The sequence below is a fragment of the Biomphalaria glabrata genome, chromosome 4, assembly GCF_947242115.1.
Source record: "Biomphalaria glabrata chromosome 4, xgBioGlab47.1, whole genome shotgun sequence".
In the NCBI taxonomy this organism is placed as follows: Eukaryota; Metazoa; Mollusca; class Gastropoda; family Planorbidae; genus Biomphalaria; species Biomphalaria glabrata.
The window spans coordinates 21,098,719-21,116,617 of record NC_074714.1 but is presented as its reverse complement, the minus strand read 5'-3'; the positions used below and the strand labels follow the sequence as shown (position 1 = coordinate 21,116,617).

Here is a 17,899-nt window from a genome sequence, read left to right as displayed (position 1 = left end):
GTTCTCCGACTAAATGAATTAGGCATAAGAAGAGTTGCGATGACATCCTAGTAAAACTTGGCGCCACACATTCATGAAGGTCCTCAGAGCAGGGGGAAGAGGCTTCAGACATTACCAGTGACAGATTTTTGTGGAAACAGCTTGACGGCAAATGCGCCGAACGGCGCGGGAGGGTCTAAGTAAGTAAGAATAGCACATTAGGACATTAGGTTTTTGAAATAAAACTTTTTAATAGCATGAAAATGCACTGTAGATACCTCAGAATATGCATTTTGTTGGCATTCAATACCAGAAATAGTGCTTTTGGCGGCGGGGCTCCGCACCGTGCTGGTGGGAGCTCCTAGCGCTCCCCCAGACCCCTTTGCTAACAATGGCTGAGAGTCAACAATTTTTCCACTAACTCCAGGAAGAACCTATTCTAGGGCACAATAAACGTGTTCCGAAAGAATGAAGGGTCAGTATGTAATAAAGATTAAATACACACACACACATACATACATACAAATATTTTTTTTCGCCGGGGGGTGGGGGTGGGCGGGGGGGGGGGTCGAAAAAAATCCCCCCTAACCCCCCCCCCCGAAAAAAAATCCTGGCTACGCCCATGTCGAATATAATATTACTTATAGAAATGTAATGATCACAAATAAAACTTATCTATTGCACCTGACGGTAAAGGAACATTTAGAGGTCAGAGTTGATACAAACTATTCATCCTACATCCTACATCCACAACAAAGTCTACACTTAAAAAAAAAATACACAAGTCACTAAATATAGAACACATCACGTGAAGTCCAAGCCCAAACTTTCCTTGATAACATTGCAGCTTTAAACCATATAAAATAAGTTGTTCTCTTTAAATAAGTGAAAAAAAGAAATAGATTGACAAACAATAAATAAGTCGGTGGTCGTTACTGAAAGGAAACCAAGTAAGTAACATAAAATAAAAGTCTAGATGTATCTTTGAATTAGCCATCCTGGTTTTAATATTCTGATCATTTCCTTACTCACAGGTAAATCATATTTTTGTTTTTTTAGAACAAAAAACCGTGTTACTGGTGAAAAAAAAAACGATTTGTAGTGGTTTGTAGCAATTTGTAGTGATTTGTTGTAATTTGAAGTGTTTTGTAGTGATTGAACAATCTTAAGAAGACAGCGTGATTAGACGTACCGTGTTCAAATAGATTTGAAGAATAACGAGTTACACAAAATTCTGTTTCGAATCGGGACTATGTTGAGAGGATGGCTAGCTGTCGAAGGTACGGACCAATTTATTAAGTAGTATAAATGAGATGTGGAGCTCATTAGCCTAAATGTAAGAAATTGTCGTGGCTTGCCCAGTAATTTTATACGATTGTTTAGAAAGCTGGTGACGAAGAAAAATTTCTTCAACGGTCTTGCAAGAAAAAAAAGAGAGGAGAAAAGAGAAGAGAAAAGAGAAGAAAGAAGAGAAAAGAAAAGAGAAAAGAAAGGAGAAGAGAAAAGAGAAAAGAGAAAAGAGAAAAGAGAAAAGAGAAAAGAGAAAAGAGAAAAGAGAAAAGAGAAAAGAGAAAAGAGAAAAGAGAAAAGAGAAAAGAATAAGAGAAGAGAAAAGAGAAAGAGGAGAAAAGAGAAAGAGAAAAGAAAAGAGAAAAGAAAAGAGAAGAGAAAAGAGAAGAGAAAAGAGAAGAGAAAAGAGAAGAGAAAAGAGAAGAGAAGAGAAAAGAGAAGAGAAGAGAGAAGAGAAGAGAAAAGAGAAGAGAAGAGAAAAGAGAAGAGAAGAGAGAAGAGAAGAGAAAAGAGAAGAGAAGAAAAAATAGAAGAGAAGAGAAAAGAGAAGAGAAGAATGCTTTATCAATCATTACTGGAGATTTATTGTAATTAAGACAATGACTGAAATCAAAATTTTGACGTAAAGTCCTAATTTATATCGTAAAGATGTTTCAGAATGTCATGTATCATATGGGACTCTTATCAACTTGTACTGCTTTGAAGTGAAGTCTAGTGGATTACTTTCCTAAAATATTTTTTTTCTTTTTAAATTGTGCTTTACTTAAAAGAATCAGTTACAGTAAGTATTAAGTATTTCCATGATTAATATTTTTGACAGGTTCTACGAATTACACTTGAATATCAAAATGCTGCTTTCGGTCCTGTCTGTGTGTCTGCTGTCACTTGCCAGTGCTCAGTATTACCCTCCAATCTGTGAGTTGAAATCATTCCTTGACCTATTAAATCCATCGGAAAAAAAAAACTATAAACATAATAAACGTGACAAAACTTTTTAATGCTATTAGTGATAAGTGATTTTAAAAAAATAAACATCGTAAGTCAGTTATGAAGAATACATTATTCAGATGAGTTTTCAACTTTAGGGCCACAGAGGAACAATTAGAAAAATAATATTTTATGTTAAGATTGCTTCAAAACATAAAATACAAGGCAGGAGATCCGCTGGTCAGCCGCTTTTAAGGTATACTGATGTATGCCAACGCGACAAGAAGCTCATTAAAATCACCAACAGTTTGGGAAAAGTTGCACTGGATGGATCCCCATGGCCATCGAGCATAAAGGAAGGGTCCTAACTGCAGGAAATTAGACAGAAGGGTAAAAGTGCAACAGCGCCTGGTGATGACAGATGTCCAAACAGTGACCGCAGCTATGGCCTCTTTAGCCACACGAGAAGTTGCACATTGAAAAAGAATGTCTCTCGAGACGTAAAAATGTGACAGGATTACAAAAAAATAACATTTAAAAATTAAAAAAAAATTTAGCTCGTGTATTTCAAAACTAGTTCTAGCCAAGCCTTGCTTAGAGTGTGCAAATTTCGCAACCACATTGGGATTCCCACCTTCGAGGCTGAAGTTACATTGCAATTTTACGTATGCACACTGCTGACTAAAATGCAGGAAACCACTGTCCTCTAGATGCATAGGCGAGACCCTAAGGAGATCCTTTCAATTCCTTGAAAGCCTATTAACCAGGACATCCGCATTTCAGAGTTCGGAATAAAATTAGAATCGTTCAAGAAAAACAAAATGGCTACTGCGTACGTGTTGTCTGACGTCACTCTGGCATCACTCCACTGGGACTGATTTAGGAACGCATTGCTAGAGATGAGCACAACGGGTATGTGTAGCTACATCAAGTCAAACTCTTTTTTGCATAAAAATTCGTTCCAGTGGATGAGAGTCACATCTGTAAATATGAAATTAATGGTCAACATTTACTTTTCAGATCATAGTTAAAGATACTGGATAATGTAAATTATTATTATTTTAACAAAGCCTAAGTCTGTCTGTTAAAAATGTTAAACATGTAGTTTCTCCCATAACTTATTCTTGGATCAAGTTTAAACTTTAAACATTTATTTATTGCACCTAACAAAACATGAACGGATAAAAAAAAAATGACCAAATCGTCAAATAATTACTGGTAATTAATTATTTTGTTTAATACCAACAAAAGAAATCAATCCTTCAGTATTCAGAGATGTGACTTAATATTTGGTGATTTTGCCCCTTTATATAATTTTTTTCCCTCACCTAATCTCGGATCAAGTTAAAACTTTTAATATACTCTAATTGTAAGTAACAAAAAAATGAATGAATTAAAATATTACACAATGAGTTAACTAATAATTGGTAATTAATTGTTTTGTTTGATATCGAAAAGAAAAATAGTTTCAACATCACTGAGAGATAGTTGTAAATGTGGAGTTTTTCCTCTTAGATAGTTTTTTATGCATTTTTATATTTTGCTTGTTTTTTATTTATTTATTTTTCGGTTGTGACCCAGGGCTCCAAAATGTTTCAAACTATCTTTGTTTCTAATACAAAAGCAAAGTTACAGGTTCACTACTCACAACTCACACCTTGGCACGAACACACTGACGTTGGATTAATTCTTCTGTGATGAAAAATAATATAGATTTTCATGTTTATTTCTAAATACTGTAAAGTCATCTTTGCTTAGTTTTTTTTAGATTTTCAAATTGAATTTGTCAAATATTCTTTAAGGAATGAAAGTAGGAAAAGACTAGAACGTGCTATGGAGAAATGTAGTGGCGACATCAAGGAATCTACAGAAAAAACTTATAAAAACTACTTTCTTCTACAAGTAAAAGACCTTGGGAACGTGATTTACGGTGTCATAAAGTGCTCAAAAATATCACTTTTTAAAATGAATAATTCAGCCACACTTCCTATATAGTGTGGCATTGTGCACCAAAATAATTATCCTTTTATAGCTATCGGCTATAGAATTAAAACCTCTATAAAATGTATTGCTTGTATGCGTCATCATTGCACAATTTAATGTTTACTTTTCCAGATGACCTGACCTACTACTGTGGCTCAACCATTTTCGTCGACCGGGAGGTCAAGGTCAGAGTAAGGTCTCAGACTTACCTTAACCCGAATCAGAACTGTACACTGATCCTGAGACCGAACCGCGGCAATAGGCTGGTGGCCTCGTTCCTCGGCTTCAACCTGTCCACTTCTTACTACTACGACGATTCCGGAAACTGTCAGTATGAGTCCATTCAACTGACTGCTGATGGCTCCTCACAATTTGGTAAGTTTACCTATGTAGTAAAGAATGAGTAGCAAGCGTTTGCCCATCTAGTGTAATGAGATCATTCTATGATGAAGTAAACATACTTAAACATTGTACATATGTTGTATGAATTAACTGCGTAAAAGAAAGCTAGGCTAATGGACCTCATTCACCAATCGTAAATAAACAACATTTTGCCACGTGGTTCTCTATATCTTCTATACAAATTACGTAATCCATAAAGGCTGTCACGTGATACGTAATTTTCATTGTTTTATCGATATTGTCACGTGGCTAAATGTTGTTTGTTTACGATTGGTGAACGAGCTCCATTAACAATCAGTTGCGTAGATCAATAGACTTTCCCTTTGATTGCGGTTGTAGGAGTGGAGGTAGACCATCCTTATAACGTGAAGCTTACAATAACAACGTTCTGTAGGTTACTGGTTTCTAGTTTGAAACAAAAACTATAACAGGTGAAGGTTACATCTTATTAGATAGTGAGACTCTTTAGCCATTCACTAACACCAAAAACGACATAAATAATAATTAATCTTAATTAACACTGTAAACACCATATTGTTTTATATTGCTCCATTTTGGTTCTCCTCTCCTTTCAACACGCATTCGCACCATTCCACATTGACACTACGATGAGCACGTAACAATGAACCACAGAATATCAAATATTTGCGTCTTGATTGATTCAACTGTCGACTCATCTAACGAATGACTCTTAACATTTCTAGATAACGCAAATGATTTCCAGATGAAGTGAATGACTCACGTCATAACTGACTGTCCAATGACTGCCAGCTCTCAATTGACTCTTAGATAATGCTACTAACTTTTAGATAACTCAATCCACTGACTTTCATATAACTCCACTGACTCTCGTAAGAATTAACTAACCCTAGTGTGACTCAACTCTTAACTGACTCTTTTATGACTTAACTAACTCAAGTGTTTCTTGTTTCACTATAGATGTCTATCCTTTACCCTCTTGTTTCACTATAGATGTCTCCCCTTTACCCTCTTGTTTCACTATAGATGTCTCTCCTTTACCCTCTTGTTGCACTATATATGTCTCTCCTTTACCCTCTTGTTGCACTATATATGTCTCTCCTTTACCCTCTTGTTGCACTATATATGTCTCTCCTTTACCCTCTTGTTTCACTATAGATGTCTCTCCTTTACCCTCTTGTTGCACTATAGATGTCTCTCCTTTACCCTCTTGTTGCACTATATATGTCTCTCCTTTACCCTCTTGTTTCACTATAGATGTCTCTCCTTTACCCTCTTGTTGCACTATATATGTCTCTCCTTTACCCTCTTGTTTCACTATAGATGTCTCTCCTTTACCCTCTTGTTTCACTATAGATGTCTCTCCTTTACCCTCTTGTTTCACTATAGATGTCTCTCCTTTACTCTATTGTTGCACTATATATGTCTCTCCTTTATCCTCTTGTTGTACTATAGATGTCTCCCCTTTAATCTCTTGTTTCACTATAGATGTCTGCCCTTTACCCTCTCGTTTCACTATAGATGTCTGCCCTTTACCCTCTCGTTTCACTATAAATGTCTCCCCTTTACCCTCTTGTTTCACTATACATGTCTCCCCTTTACCCTCTTGTTTCACTATGGATGTCTCCCCTTTACCCTCTTGTTTCACTATAGATGTCTGCCCTTTACCCTCTTGTTTCACTATAGATGTCTGCCCTTTACCCTCTTGTTTCACTATAGATGTCTGCCCTTTACCCTCTCGTTTCACTATAGATGTCTGCCCTTTACCCTCTCGTTTCACTATAAATGTCTCCCCTTTACCCTCTTGTTTCACTATGGATGTCTCTCCTTTACCCTCTTGTTTCACTATGGATGTCTCTCCTTTACCCTCTTGTTTCACTATGGATGTCTCCCCTTTACTCTCTTGTTTCACTATGGATGTCTCCCCTTTACCCTCTTGTTTCACTATGGATGTCTCTCCTTTACCCTCTTGTTTCACTATGGATGTCTCTCCTTTACCCTCTTTTTTCACTATAGATGTCTTCCCTTTACCCTCTTTTTTCACTATAGATATGTCTCCTTTACCCTCTTGTTTCACTATAGATGTCGCTTCTTTACCCTCTTGTTTCACTATAGATGTCGCTTCTTTACCCTCTTGTTTTACTATAGATGTCGCTTCTTTACCCTCTTGTTGCACTATATATGTCTCTCCTTTACCCTCTTGTTTCACTATATGTCTCCTTTTTACCCTCTTGTTTCACTATGGATGTCTCTCCTTTACCCTCTTGTTTCACTATGTATGTCTCCCCTTTACCCTCTTGTGTCACTATATATGTCTCTCCTTTACCCTCTGGTTTCACTATAGATGTCTCTCCTTTACAATCTTGTTTCACTATGGATGTCTCCCTTTTACACAATAGTTTTAGCATTTCCACTTCTGCTCAGAGCTATGATGTGTACACATATCTTTTGAATGGTAAGGTAGCTCCGATATAGAGTTTAAAATAACAATTTTTAAAATTAAATTACTCTGAAATTAATGTGACACTCATTTGTGGACACATTTCCTGTACAGGTTATCGTGGCTACTGTGGCTACTCGGTGCCTTATGGTCAGTACAGACTTGGATCCATAAACACAATATCCGTCATCAACTGGCAGCAATACAGCTATATATATGCGCCCAATCTGGACATTATCTTCACGGAAGTATCCAGCAAGTACTCCAATAATAGTAAGTAGAAGTATTGACATTGACTATAACAATATCTATCATGGGCGTAGCCAGGATTTTTTTTCGGGGGGGGGGGGTTTGGGGGGAGTGAATTTCCCCCCCCCCCCGACCCCCCCCCCGGGAAAAAAAATTATATGTATTTATGTGTGTGTGTGTGTGTGTGTGTACATAATCTTTATTACATTCTGACCCTTCATTCTTTCGGAAGACGTTTATTGTGCCCTAGAATAGGTTCTTCCATGAGTTAGTGAAAAAATTGTAGATTCCCCGACATTACTAGCAAAGGGGTCTGGGGGAGCGCTAGGAGCTCCCCCAGCGCGGGGCGAAGCCCCGCCTCCAAGCACTATTTTTGATATTGAAAACCAACAAAATGCATATTCTGAGGTATCTACAGTGCATTTTCCTGCTATTAAAAAGTTCTATTTCAAACACCTAATGTGCTATTCTTACTGACTTAGACCCTCCCACACCGTTCGGAGCATTTGACGTCAAGCAGTTTCCATAAAAATCTGTCACTGGTAATGTCTGAAGCCTCTTCCCACCTACCATGAGGACCTCCATGAATGAGTGGCGTCAAGTTGTCCTAGGATATCATTGCAACTCTTCTTATGCGTAATTCATTTTGTCGGATAACATGTCCCGCAAACCTCATGCGTCGTTCTCTCACAATCTTACTAAGGGGTCGACTCCCAGTTCGGCATAGGATTTCCTTGATTTAGATCCGATCTCTATAACTGACTCCTGAAATCTGTCTTAGCCATCTTTGTTAAGCTATATTTAGTGTTTTTCGATTTCGGTAGATGACTATTCACTGCAGTTTATTAATGGAGCCCTGCCACTGGTAAAAATGTGTAACCTCTCTTGAATACGCTCTTGGAATTAAGTGACTGTAGTTTGCTTTAGATTTTATATCGAAAAGAGAAGTTTTATCGTCAAAATCTTCTGTTGGGGGTTTTCCACCTCAAAATGCTCTGTAGGGGGATCTTAGAAACAAAACCATCTGGAGGGGTTTTAAACTTTAAAAAAAAGCCATCTGTAGAAGAAACTCAAAACCCCCGATTGGCTTGGCTACGCTCAAATAATATTAGTTTGTAATTTGCTTTTTTTTTATATTGAAGATGTATTTTTAGCACCAAACCCCTCTGAATGGGGGTTTAAACTCAAAACCCCTTTCGGCAACGCTCATAGCATTTTTAGTGCGTAATTTGCTTTTTTTCTTACACTAAAGATGGCGGGGGATTTAAACTCAAAACCCCTTTTGACTACGTTCATAGATTTTAGTGTGAGTAATTTTCTTTTATTTATATCGAAGAGGTACTTTTTAGCTTCAAACTCCACTGGAGGGGAGTTTAAACTCAAAACCCAATAGACTACACTCATAACATTTTTTAGTGTATAATTTGCTTTTTTTTATTATTAAAAAGAGGTATTTTTTACCTTCAAAACTGAGTCAAAACCCATTTAGCTACGCTCATAACATTTTGAGTGCGTAATTAGCTTTTTTTTTTATATTAAAGAGGGGGTTTATCGTAAATTTTAGACGGGGTTTTAAAATCAAAATCTTCCTTAACTGTGCTCTTGGAATTAGGGGATTTTCGTTTGCATTTTTTTTTTGTTTTGTTTTATAGAAGAGGGGGATTTAACTGCAAAAACCCCAGGTAGGGGGGTTTAAAACTCAAAACCCCTGGTAGGGGGTTTTAAACTCAAATCCCCTAGTAGGGGTTTTTAAACTCGAACCGCTCTGGTAGGCGTTTTAAACTCGAACCCCCCTGGTAGGGGTTTTTAAACTCGAACCCCCCTGGTAGGGGTTTTTAAACTCGAACCCCCATGGTAGGGGGTTTTAAACTCAAAACCCCTTTGGTTGTGCTAGGGCAAGTGATGGTTTAGTATTAAAATCTCACCTAAAATAAACAAAATCAAAGCAAAAAATCAGTCACTAAATTCCGACTCCCCCCCCCCCCCCCCGAGGGGGGGATTTCATTTCGGGGGGGGGGGTTGAACCCCAAGAACCCCCCCCCCCTGGCTACGCCCATGATATCTATAGATCATTGTATGATAATGGTCCATAATGTCAATTGCTAAAATAAAAACGTTTCTTTCATAAAGAACAATAGAAATATTTTACGGGTCGACTTCTGTCGTAGATCGATAAGACTTATGAGTTTTTAGGATAACAGCCTGAGAATCAGGAGTTGTCACCCATAATTTCCCCCCCCCCCCTCTGTTCTCTGCTCACATGTTCTCCTTTCCACACAAGTATTGGATACATATGGAGAGACGGATGGGGTTAGCAATCAGCAGCATCACTGGATTGATAAAATATAGCAGTGAGCTACAATCTGAGGATCACTGGCTCCTTCTTGCTCGTCTCCTTTAGTCTATTAATTTTTTAAACTTTAGCCGCAAGAAAGTGGATTCAGTTTTCCTTCCAGTCTACAGAAATGCAATTTTTTAATTGCGTCACTGTATCCATGTTTGTGATATCTTTATGATGAGTTCATTATGTGTTTGTGATGTGGTTCAAATATCAGAAACAAATAGTGATAGGTCTATTAAAAAATTTATAACCGTTTAGACTGAAAATAATAAGATAGTGTCTGTATTGTTATTATTTTTATTCAAAAATAATAACATAAAAATCTTTAAAGGTTTAAATAAATTGTTTTCAATTTTGAGAATCAATATATCTATACTATAAAGTAGAATGTGAGGTGTATGTATGTATGTATGTTACTTATAGACATCAAAACCGCTTGACCAATCTTGATAAAACTTGGCAGGAATGTTTCTTAGGTACCAACTTAGACCTTAGTGTATGTATTGTAGCCCTAAAACAAACTTAAGACCCTAAAAAAAAAGTTGTCCAATTCTATTACAGCTATAGTATTTTATGGATCTAGGCCATGTCTACAATGTTGACATAGAAAAGATCGAAAGGATTTAGACCTAGATCTAATTTTTAGAAATACACTTTGCGCAGATAGTTTTTTACTTTGACACATGAAAATACAAAAGAAGATCCATTGATTTTAATATATAATAAAATTAACCTTCAATTTTGTGTTTCAAAAGCATTTTTTGAATTAATTAGTTCGTTATATATGTGACTGCAGATTTCCTGACAAACATTCTTTCATTAGACAATACCGTAATGAATCGCTAACTAAAAATTAATTCGTTTAATTGTTTACTTTATAATCCCTAGATCTAAAACTCTAATTCAACTCTAAGATGATAAAACTTCTCTTAGCACAGATAGTTTTATACTAAACTACTAATTATAGTCCATTCATTTCCTATTTTGATCAAATAAACATTCAAATTTGGTTTTCTAAAGCATTATTAATAGACTGCATTCGTTTACGAAAGCTGCGAAGCCGGGTTGAGATAGGCCTGGATCTATATTCATTCATGAATCGCGTACTAAAAGTTATTTCGTTTAATTGTTCACTTTATAATCCCATTCATTTAACAAAGCTATCGCTTTTTTCGTTTTTAATAGATATGAATGTATCGGCTTCGGGTAATGCCAGGCTAGTTCTATATAAATTAGAAACCCGCTAGAATCGGGAGGGGAGGGGTAATGTGGTCATCATTGTCCACAACTCCTTTCATCCATGCAGCCTACAATTTCACTTTCATCAATAAGGTTATTTTAGGAATCTTTTTCAATGGCCCCCGAAAGGGGGATAGCCGCTATTAGTTTTGTGTGGTCTGTCTGTCTGACCGTCCTTCCGTCCGGTTTAGATCTCAGAAACTAGAAAATAAAATAAAAATTGGACATCATGATATTTTAGATCATTCGAAGTTCCGATGCAACGGCTACTTTTTTATTTTCCGAAAATAAAGCATTTAATTTTTATAGTTTAATATCTAGATCTAGAGTTTTCTATCTAGATTCGTAGTTAGGCTATATAGTTTTATAAGAAGATTTAGAGTATATGGAAAGTGGGAAGCGTGGTCGAGAGGCTAAGTGAACTTGTTTTGGCTTGCCTACCTATGAAGGGGGCTAGAGGTTCGACACGCGATTCGAGAAAAGTTGTGTTTACTGAGCGCCTACAGGCAGCACGGAAAACCTTCCCCCCCCCTCCCCCGCCAACTGGTCCACAAATGAGATTGGACCATAGCTATAAGCATGAAAGTAGCTATAATTATCATTATTATTATTAGATCTAGTTAGAGATCAAGATCTCGAACTTCAATCATTTCTTGACTATTTCGTCGGGATATTCTTTAATCAATCCAAAATGACCATTAATACTTAGATTATTAAGTCGTAGCCTAAAACCTCTGCAGGAATGGGGTCGGGTAAGGTTCGAACAGGAGACGCTTAAGAGGACAGCGAGGAGTGCATACCACACAACCAGACAGCCATCGTTCAGGAATATCCAAAACAAAAGAAGCTCTGTGTCAAGTCTTGGTGTTGTTACAATAAAATGAGGACTCACTATTATATGCTTGAAAACGAGTCACAATTATTTTGGTTTAGGTCACAGTCAAACTGTCTGATAAACGCGGATCCATGGGCATACATTCGGGGCCGCCTCAGAGTTTGTGTAAAACAAAAATCCTTTCGTAATCTTGTTTTTCTAATGTTCGTGAAAATATTTATGTTTAAGATTTGACCTGGCTAGAGATAGTTCATCAATGACAAACTTAATTTGAACGTGTCTTAAGGTAATGAACATCTTGAGTTGTTCAGTTTCATACATTGATGAATTATAATCCTTGAATTTCGCAGACTGTCCTTATCAAATGTTTGACTGCCAGAACTACGACACCTGCATAGACGACTCACTCAAGTGTAACGGCTACAATGATTGCGGCAACAACCTGGACGAGACCACCGGCTGCCACAACCACGGCCCCTACATTGACATCAGCGTTAACCTCCCGGCCATCGTGGGGGGTAGTGTGGGCTTTGTGGTATTCGTCGTCATCATTGTGGTCACTGTGGTCATCTGCAGACGCAGGGGTGGCAAAGGTGGCTACAGCCAGTTCTAAAGGATTCGAGGAAAAAAGTTTTAGTTGAAAAATAGCACTACTCGAATCTTAAAACGGTCATCAAGAAAAAAGCAATTATTTAGAAATAAAACTGAAAAACAATTGCAACAGAACATCAAAACAGAACATCAGATTATGAAGGAAAAATTTTACTGAAATAATCGCGAATCAAACAAAAAATGTCATTGAAAATGTATTTTAAGTTTTGTTTAAGTGTATTATATCAGAGAGAGAGAGAAAGAGGGAGAAAGAGAGAGAGAGAGGGGGGGGGGGAGAGTTAGTCTGAAATGGAGTGAGAGAGAGAATGAGAGAAAGGAAGATTAATAGAAGGGAAAGTATGCTGAAGTGTTTATGTCAGTGCAAAAGTATTGCGTGTGTATGAGTTTCCAAGTGTGTCATGTGTGTGTTTTAATGGCATTGTATGTGTCACACACTTTAAACAGATAATTTGTTAATTTTATTTAAGAAGGCTTACATTTAAAAAATATTAAATAAATGCTGCTGCTTTTTAATTCTATAACTATATCAATTCTATATCTATTCGTTAATAAAATAGAACTCGCAGCAGACGTGATGTCCTCAAGTGTACATGATTTATACTATCCCATAGTCTATAAATTAGATTGGAATAAATATGAAAAAATTACAAAAGGAATGTTATAGTATACAAAATACATGCATACATACATTAAATAAATATCAGTGGCGTCATTGGGAGACACCGACTGGGGGGACGCCCAAGTGGAAAAAAAATTAAATTATTAAATTAAACTATTATAACTTATATATAATAAAAGGGTTTCCGCGGCTCCTGTAAATCTCCTGTATTTGCAAAATATACTAAAAAGTCATGGAAATCTCCTGGAAACTCATAAAAAATGCTACTAAAAAATAGACAAAGTTGTCATTTTGGGGTGCCAATCCTACGCGCCATAAAAAAAATGGCATTATCAGCTTTCATTTAATAAAAGTTTATTGCAAAGACTAAAGTATATTCTTAATTGTTCACTTATTATTCTTATCCCTATATTCAGACTGGACCCCTCGCAATCCGTTTCGCATAGGGCCCCGCAATTGTTAGGGCCGGCCCTACTATTAAGAAGGTATTACATTTCACGTCGCTTCACACAATGTCACTCATAGCTAATGATCGTTTACTACAATCTATATCTCCTTTTCAATAATCAATAAAAATAATGGATTCATTAAACTTAATGTTGTCCTGTGTGACTCTGTATATTATAAACATTTTATACATTTAATGATTACTTTATAAAAAAAAAAGGGATTCCACTGAAATGATATTTAGGATATATTGTTGGTTATTGTAATTCTCAATCATCGTATATCAATCATCATATACGCTAATAATTTTGAAACAAACATGTACAATACTTCGTCAGTTGTTGAAATAAAGACTTTTTTGTATTATCTGCTACATCAGGGGTGGGCAACCTTTTTGGATCGAGGGCCGCATTTCTTTAAATTTGGGAATGGCGGGCCGCATATGTAATACAACTTAGAAAGATAATCTAGCTAATTTTTTATTCATAGTTACACTGTATTATATTCACGTTTCTTTGTTTCCAAACTCCACGTTAAGGAATTACAAGAAAAGTTAGCAATTTTTTTAATAATTTTTTTTTTAAATTACTGTTGTCTTTTTATATTACAATAACCCCACTAATATACAGTTGTACTTAATGTGCAGTATTTTACTTTTTACACTCGTGCATAATGTTCCGGAACTGTGGAACTTGCTTACTAGTTGTTACCCTTGTGATAGCTTTCAAATTACAGTTAGTCAAGATCGACCAGTAATTATACTTGTTTAGTTTCCCCACACCCAAAATATAATGCTTGTTCACTGGATGAGACAATATATGTTCCGGAAGTTAAATGTCGGGACGAGGGAAACTCGCCCTTTTGGAGCATCACCAGAGAATGCTGACCATGTCCTTCAATGGTGCATACTAAATCAGAGACCCGAATAGGACTCTGGCCAAGGCCCCTCCTATAGAACCAAAACTATTCGGAGAGCTGCCTGATCTGGAAAACATTGCGCGGTTCATCTTAGATACTGTTCTGAACCCTCCAACAAGTAAAATGAGAACAAAGAAGAAGAAGAACGGATGTATGTGTACACAAATAGTGTGAACAGCAGCACATTTTGTAAAGTGTTGACATACTTATTCTGGCACCCATAAGACTCCTGTGGAAGTACTGACTGGAGCTTCTCTTTGCTCGGACTTATATCCTCTGAACTGAGTCAGCTTCTTCGTTAAATGGTGAGTTAATGGTATTGAAAACCGGTTCTTGACGTCTTAAAATTTGCTTTTATAAATTGCAAAATTAAAGAATCTTAATAAGTGTTGTACTTTTAACCATTTCACTAGAAATAATTTCACCTTACAGCAAAGGAAAATGACAAAATCTGTTTTCTTTTGCTTGCTTGTAGAAATGGGAAGGCCTTGTTTGAAAAGATTTAGCATTCATTTACATTTCATATGCAAGAGACTCATTGCAATGGCAATTATGAAACCTGAAATCTGTCTTCCACTCTTCATTAGAAATATTGGTTATAAGGTCAATGTCCTTCAAGTAACAGAACAATTTCTTGAGATTTTATATTGTTCTCGTTTACCTAGCCCATGCTCTGATAGAGGAAATATTTGATTATTTTATTCGTAATCGAAACTACCTGTGGTCAATACCACCCCCACACCCAAGCTCTATTAAGTTTGATTACTATAACTTGTTAGCTTCTGAAATTGAAATTTTATGCAGCTTTGTGCAAACTTTCCTGTTTAAAGTTTATGGTTGGGGTTTTAAAAACCCCCCACCATTTTACTCAGTCAAAGATCGAGCTCCACCATTTGTCACCCTTGCCATCTTGTCCCAAGCATACCCAACGTTCAACACAGTTCTTCATAGCATTGAATAAATACTGATCAGAGATTATGTTTTGAATTGAGTGTATTGATGTATAGCCAATAAGCATAGTCTTCGTTTGCTTGAAACTTTTTACTTAATGACAGTTTCAATAATTTATATTTGAAATTATTTTTAATATATTTGCATTTTTAAAAGTATATACTGTGGGCACACCTGACTTATGTAGGTGTCGGCGGGCCGCATAAAACACTCCGGCGGACCGCATGTGGCCCGCGGGCCGTAATTTGCCCACCACTGTGCTACACCAAGATTGCTTCAAGTATGAGTAGAAGCTCAGCATTTAAAAACGCAATGCATAGAGATGAGAGTCATGAGAGTAGTCGGAGTGGTTAAGCGCTTGGCTTTTAAACAGGGGGTCCCGCGTATGAATCCTGGTGAAGGCGGGGTTTTTAAATTCGGGATTTTTAGGCGCCTCTTAGTTCCTCCATCTCTAATGGGTACCTTACATTAGTTGGGAAAAGTAAAGGCTGTTGGTGGTTGTGTTGGCCACGTTAACCATACAGATGATCTTTACATTATCTGCCCCATAGACCGCAAGTTTTGAAAGGAGAACTTGCTACTAAATAGTGAGTCCGTCATCTTGGAATTGCTCGCTTGACATTTTCCTCTTGTTTTTATTTTTTAAAAATTGAACCACAAGTTGTTGTTGTTTAAACGAGCCTTTTTAATACTTTGATCTAACGTGTTATGCTTTTGGTAAGGGAAAGGTTTAATTGGTCAGCACTTTGACAAAAGTTTAAAGGTACTATTGTGTCTCTTTGGTCTTCTAGGGCAACGGTAAAAGAAAAGACATCTTTCAATAGAGCTTAAGCTGCGCCTCTAGTGGCTATAATTTTAGAACCAAAATATTCTTTCAATTGGACAAAAAATGGACAAGAAGCATTTCTAAAAAAGAATGTTGCCCACATAAGTCTCTACATTTTTAATGTTATACACATCTATGAAATAGATTTTCTGTTGGTTCTTAATAATTGTCTCTACTCATCTATGGTTCCAGACATTGATCTCGACACATTATACATTGAAGCTCACCTGTTTCGAAACATTTTAAATTCATTTCATCAGCTTTTTTCTCCCTTAAAATCGTATAACTTCTGAATGTGATCAGTGCCTGCTATTTCAGGTGTAAAGTAAAGTTCCCCTTTCAGACCTTGTGGTCTATAGGGCAGATGATGTAAAGGGCATCTGTTTCTGTGGCCTACGGTTAACGAGGGTGTCATGTGGCCATCACAACGACCAACCGCCTTTACTTTTCCCCAACTAATGTCAGGTACCCATTAGAGCTGGGTGGACTCAGAGGCGCCCGAAGATCCGAAATTAAAAATCCCAGTCTTCACCAGGATTCGAACCCCGGTCTCCGGTTCGGAAGCCAAGCGCTTAACCGCTCAGCCACTGCGCCTCCTATTTCAGGTGTGCGGTCAAACAAAATACAAAACAAAATACAAAGGTTCTTACAGTCATTCTGACTTACATGTTGTTTGCTAAAAAGTCAATAAACTTTTCAACATTTTAGATGTAGTTATAGTTATGGATTTTGTTTTCATTTTCCATCATATCAAGGAAATTCTTTATTCAGTTGAGACACGTCGTTAATATGGTCACAAAATGTCAATTATTCTGCTTTTATTAAAACAATCTGTGCAATCCTTCCATTTTTTTTACATCAATCATAGCAACGAGTTCCATGTTATTTGTTCTTGTAGGCGGATTTCCAATCCAGATGTATAGGCCTATTCTCAATACGTCTTTTAATATTCCAATTCTAGACTTTATTTCCGCCACCTATTAAATTAAGTAACACATTTCTATTTCATTTCTATAGAATTGGATGAAAATAGTTCAAAGAAAAACACTACAATTTAATGTGATAATTTATAATTAAATAAGCCTTTTATAGAACCATTGTTTCTACAACTGGTGTACTTTTCATTAAGCTCTGGATAATTTCCTTCATAAATCTTGTGAATTAGGCACATGTCAAGGAGAACCCTTAAAATATTTAAGCCTATTTTATTCGACTGACTCATTGTAACATTTCTTTCATCTTGGCTAGAGCTTCTTTTACAGTCAACGTCTGAAAGTACATGACTATCTTTAGAAATCCCAACTGCCACTTAGTTGCTTCCCAATTCTGCGGAATTAACATTAATGGCTTATGAGATGTTTGTAACATATTAAGCTTGAAGAATGTCGTCATTTGATAAACAGTGATTATTGGTTGGTTGCTATCTAGTAGCTAATACTTCAATAATATCTGTAAAATAGTTTCGATAAAAATATTTTCTAAATCAAAGCAGTGTTCATGCAGCTGGTATACAGATGAAAGTATGCTCTAACCCAGTGATGTCGAAAATACGGCCCACAGGCCACATTCGGCCCGCGATGTGGCTCCATCCGGCCCGCCGAAACGTTGGCAAAAAGTGTAGAAAATCCCTTCTCCACAAAAAAAAAAGTTAAAAAAAAAAAAGAAATATTTCTCTACTCTACAGTAATGTAATTGGCACCGATAAGCCAACATATTTTGTTTTTTTTAAAAAGATAGTGGCTCTTTTTAAAGGACGTAAATAGCTTTATGAAACCAAACACATCAATAAATAAGGCGTGGCAGTTTTGCTAGAGTTCTTATAGAATGGAGGATCGATGAATATATTGAACCAAAACGAAACA

At 36.6% G+C, this 17,899-nt stretch overlaps 1 protein-coding gene across 2 annotated transcripts; it reads left to right on the top strand.

The window, feature by feature from the left end:
• Positions 1-773: 773 nt before the first annotated feature.
• On the top strand, positions 774-12,846 carry LOC106059706 (uncharacterized). 2 transcript variants are annotated; one of them, XM_056027208.1, is made up of 5 exons: positions 774-929; positions 2,090-2,184; positions 4,312-4,554; positions 7,115-7,273; positions 12,015-12,846. In XM_056027208.1, the coding sequence occupies exons 2-5, from the start codon at positions 2,118-2,120 to the stop codon at positions 12,275-12,277; spliced, it is 732 nt and encodes a 243-aa protein (XP_055883183.1). In that variant the 5' UTR covers positions 774-929; positions 2,090-2,117; the 3' UTR covers positions 12,278-12,846. The 2 variants fall into 2 exon arrangements, with proteins under 2 accessions (XP_055883183.1, XP_055883184.1); XM_056027209.1 differs by having other exon boundaries at positions 790-1,013.
• The last annotated feature ends 5,053 nt before the right edge of the window (positions 12,847-17,899 follow it).

Excerpts from the sequence above, each read along its gene's own strand:
- LOC106059706 (XM_056027208.1), top strand. The coding sequence starts at position 2,118 with ATGCTGCTTTCGGTCCTGTCTGTGTGTCTGCTGTCACTTGCCAGTGCT. Across the intron at positions 4,555-7,114 it reads TGATGGCTCCTCACAATTTG|GTTATCGTGGCTACTGTGGC; the intron begins GTAAGTTTACCT and ends TTTCCTGTACAG. Across the intron at positions 7,274-12,014 it reads CAGCAAGTACTCCAATAATA|ACTGTCCTTATCAAATGTTT; the intron begins GTAAGTAGAAGT and ends TGAATTTCGCAG.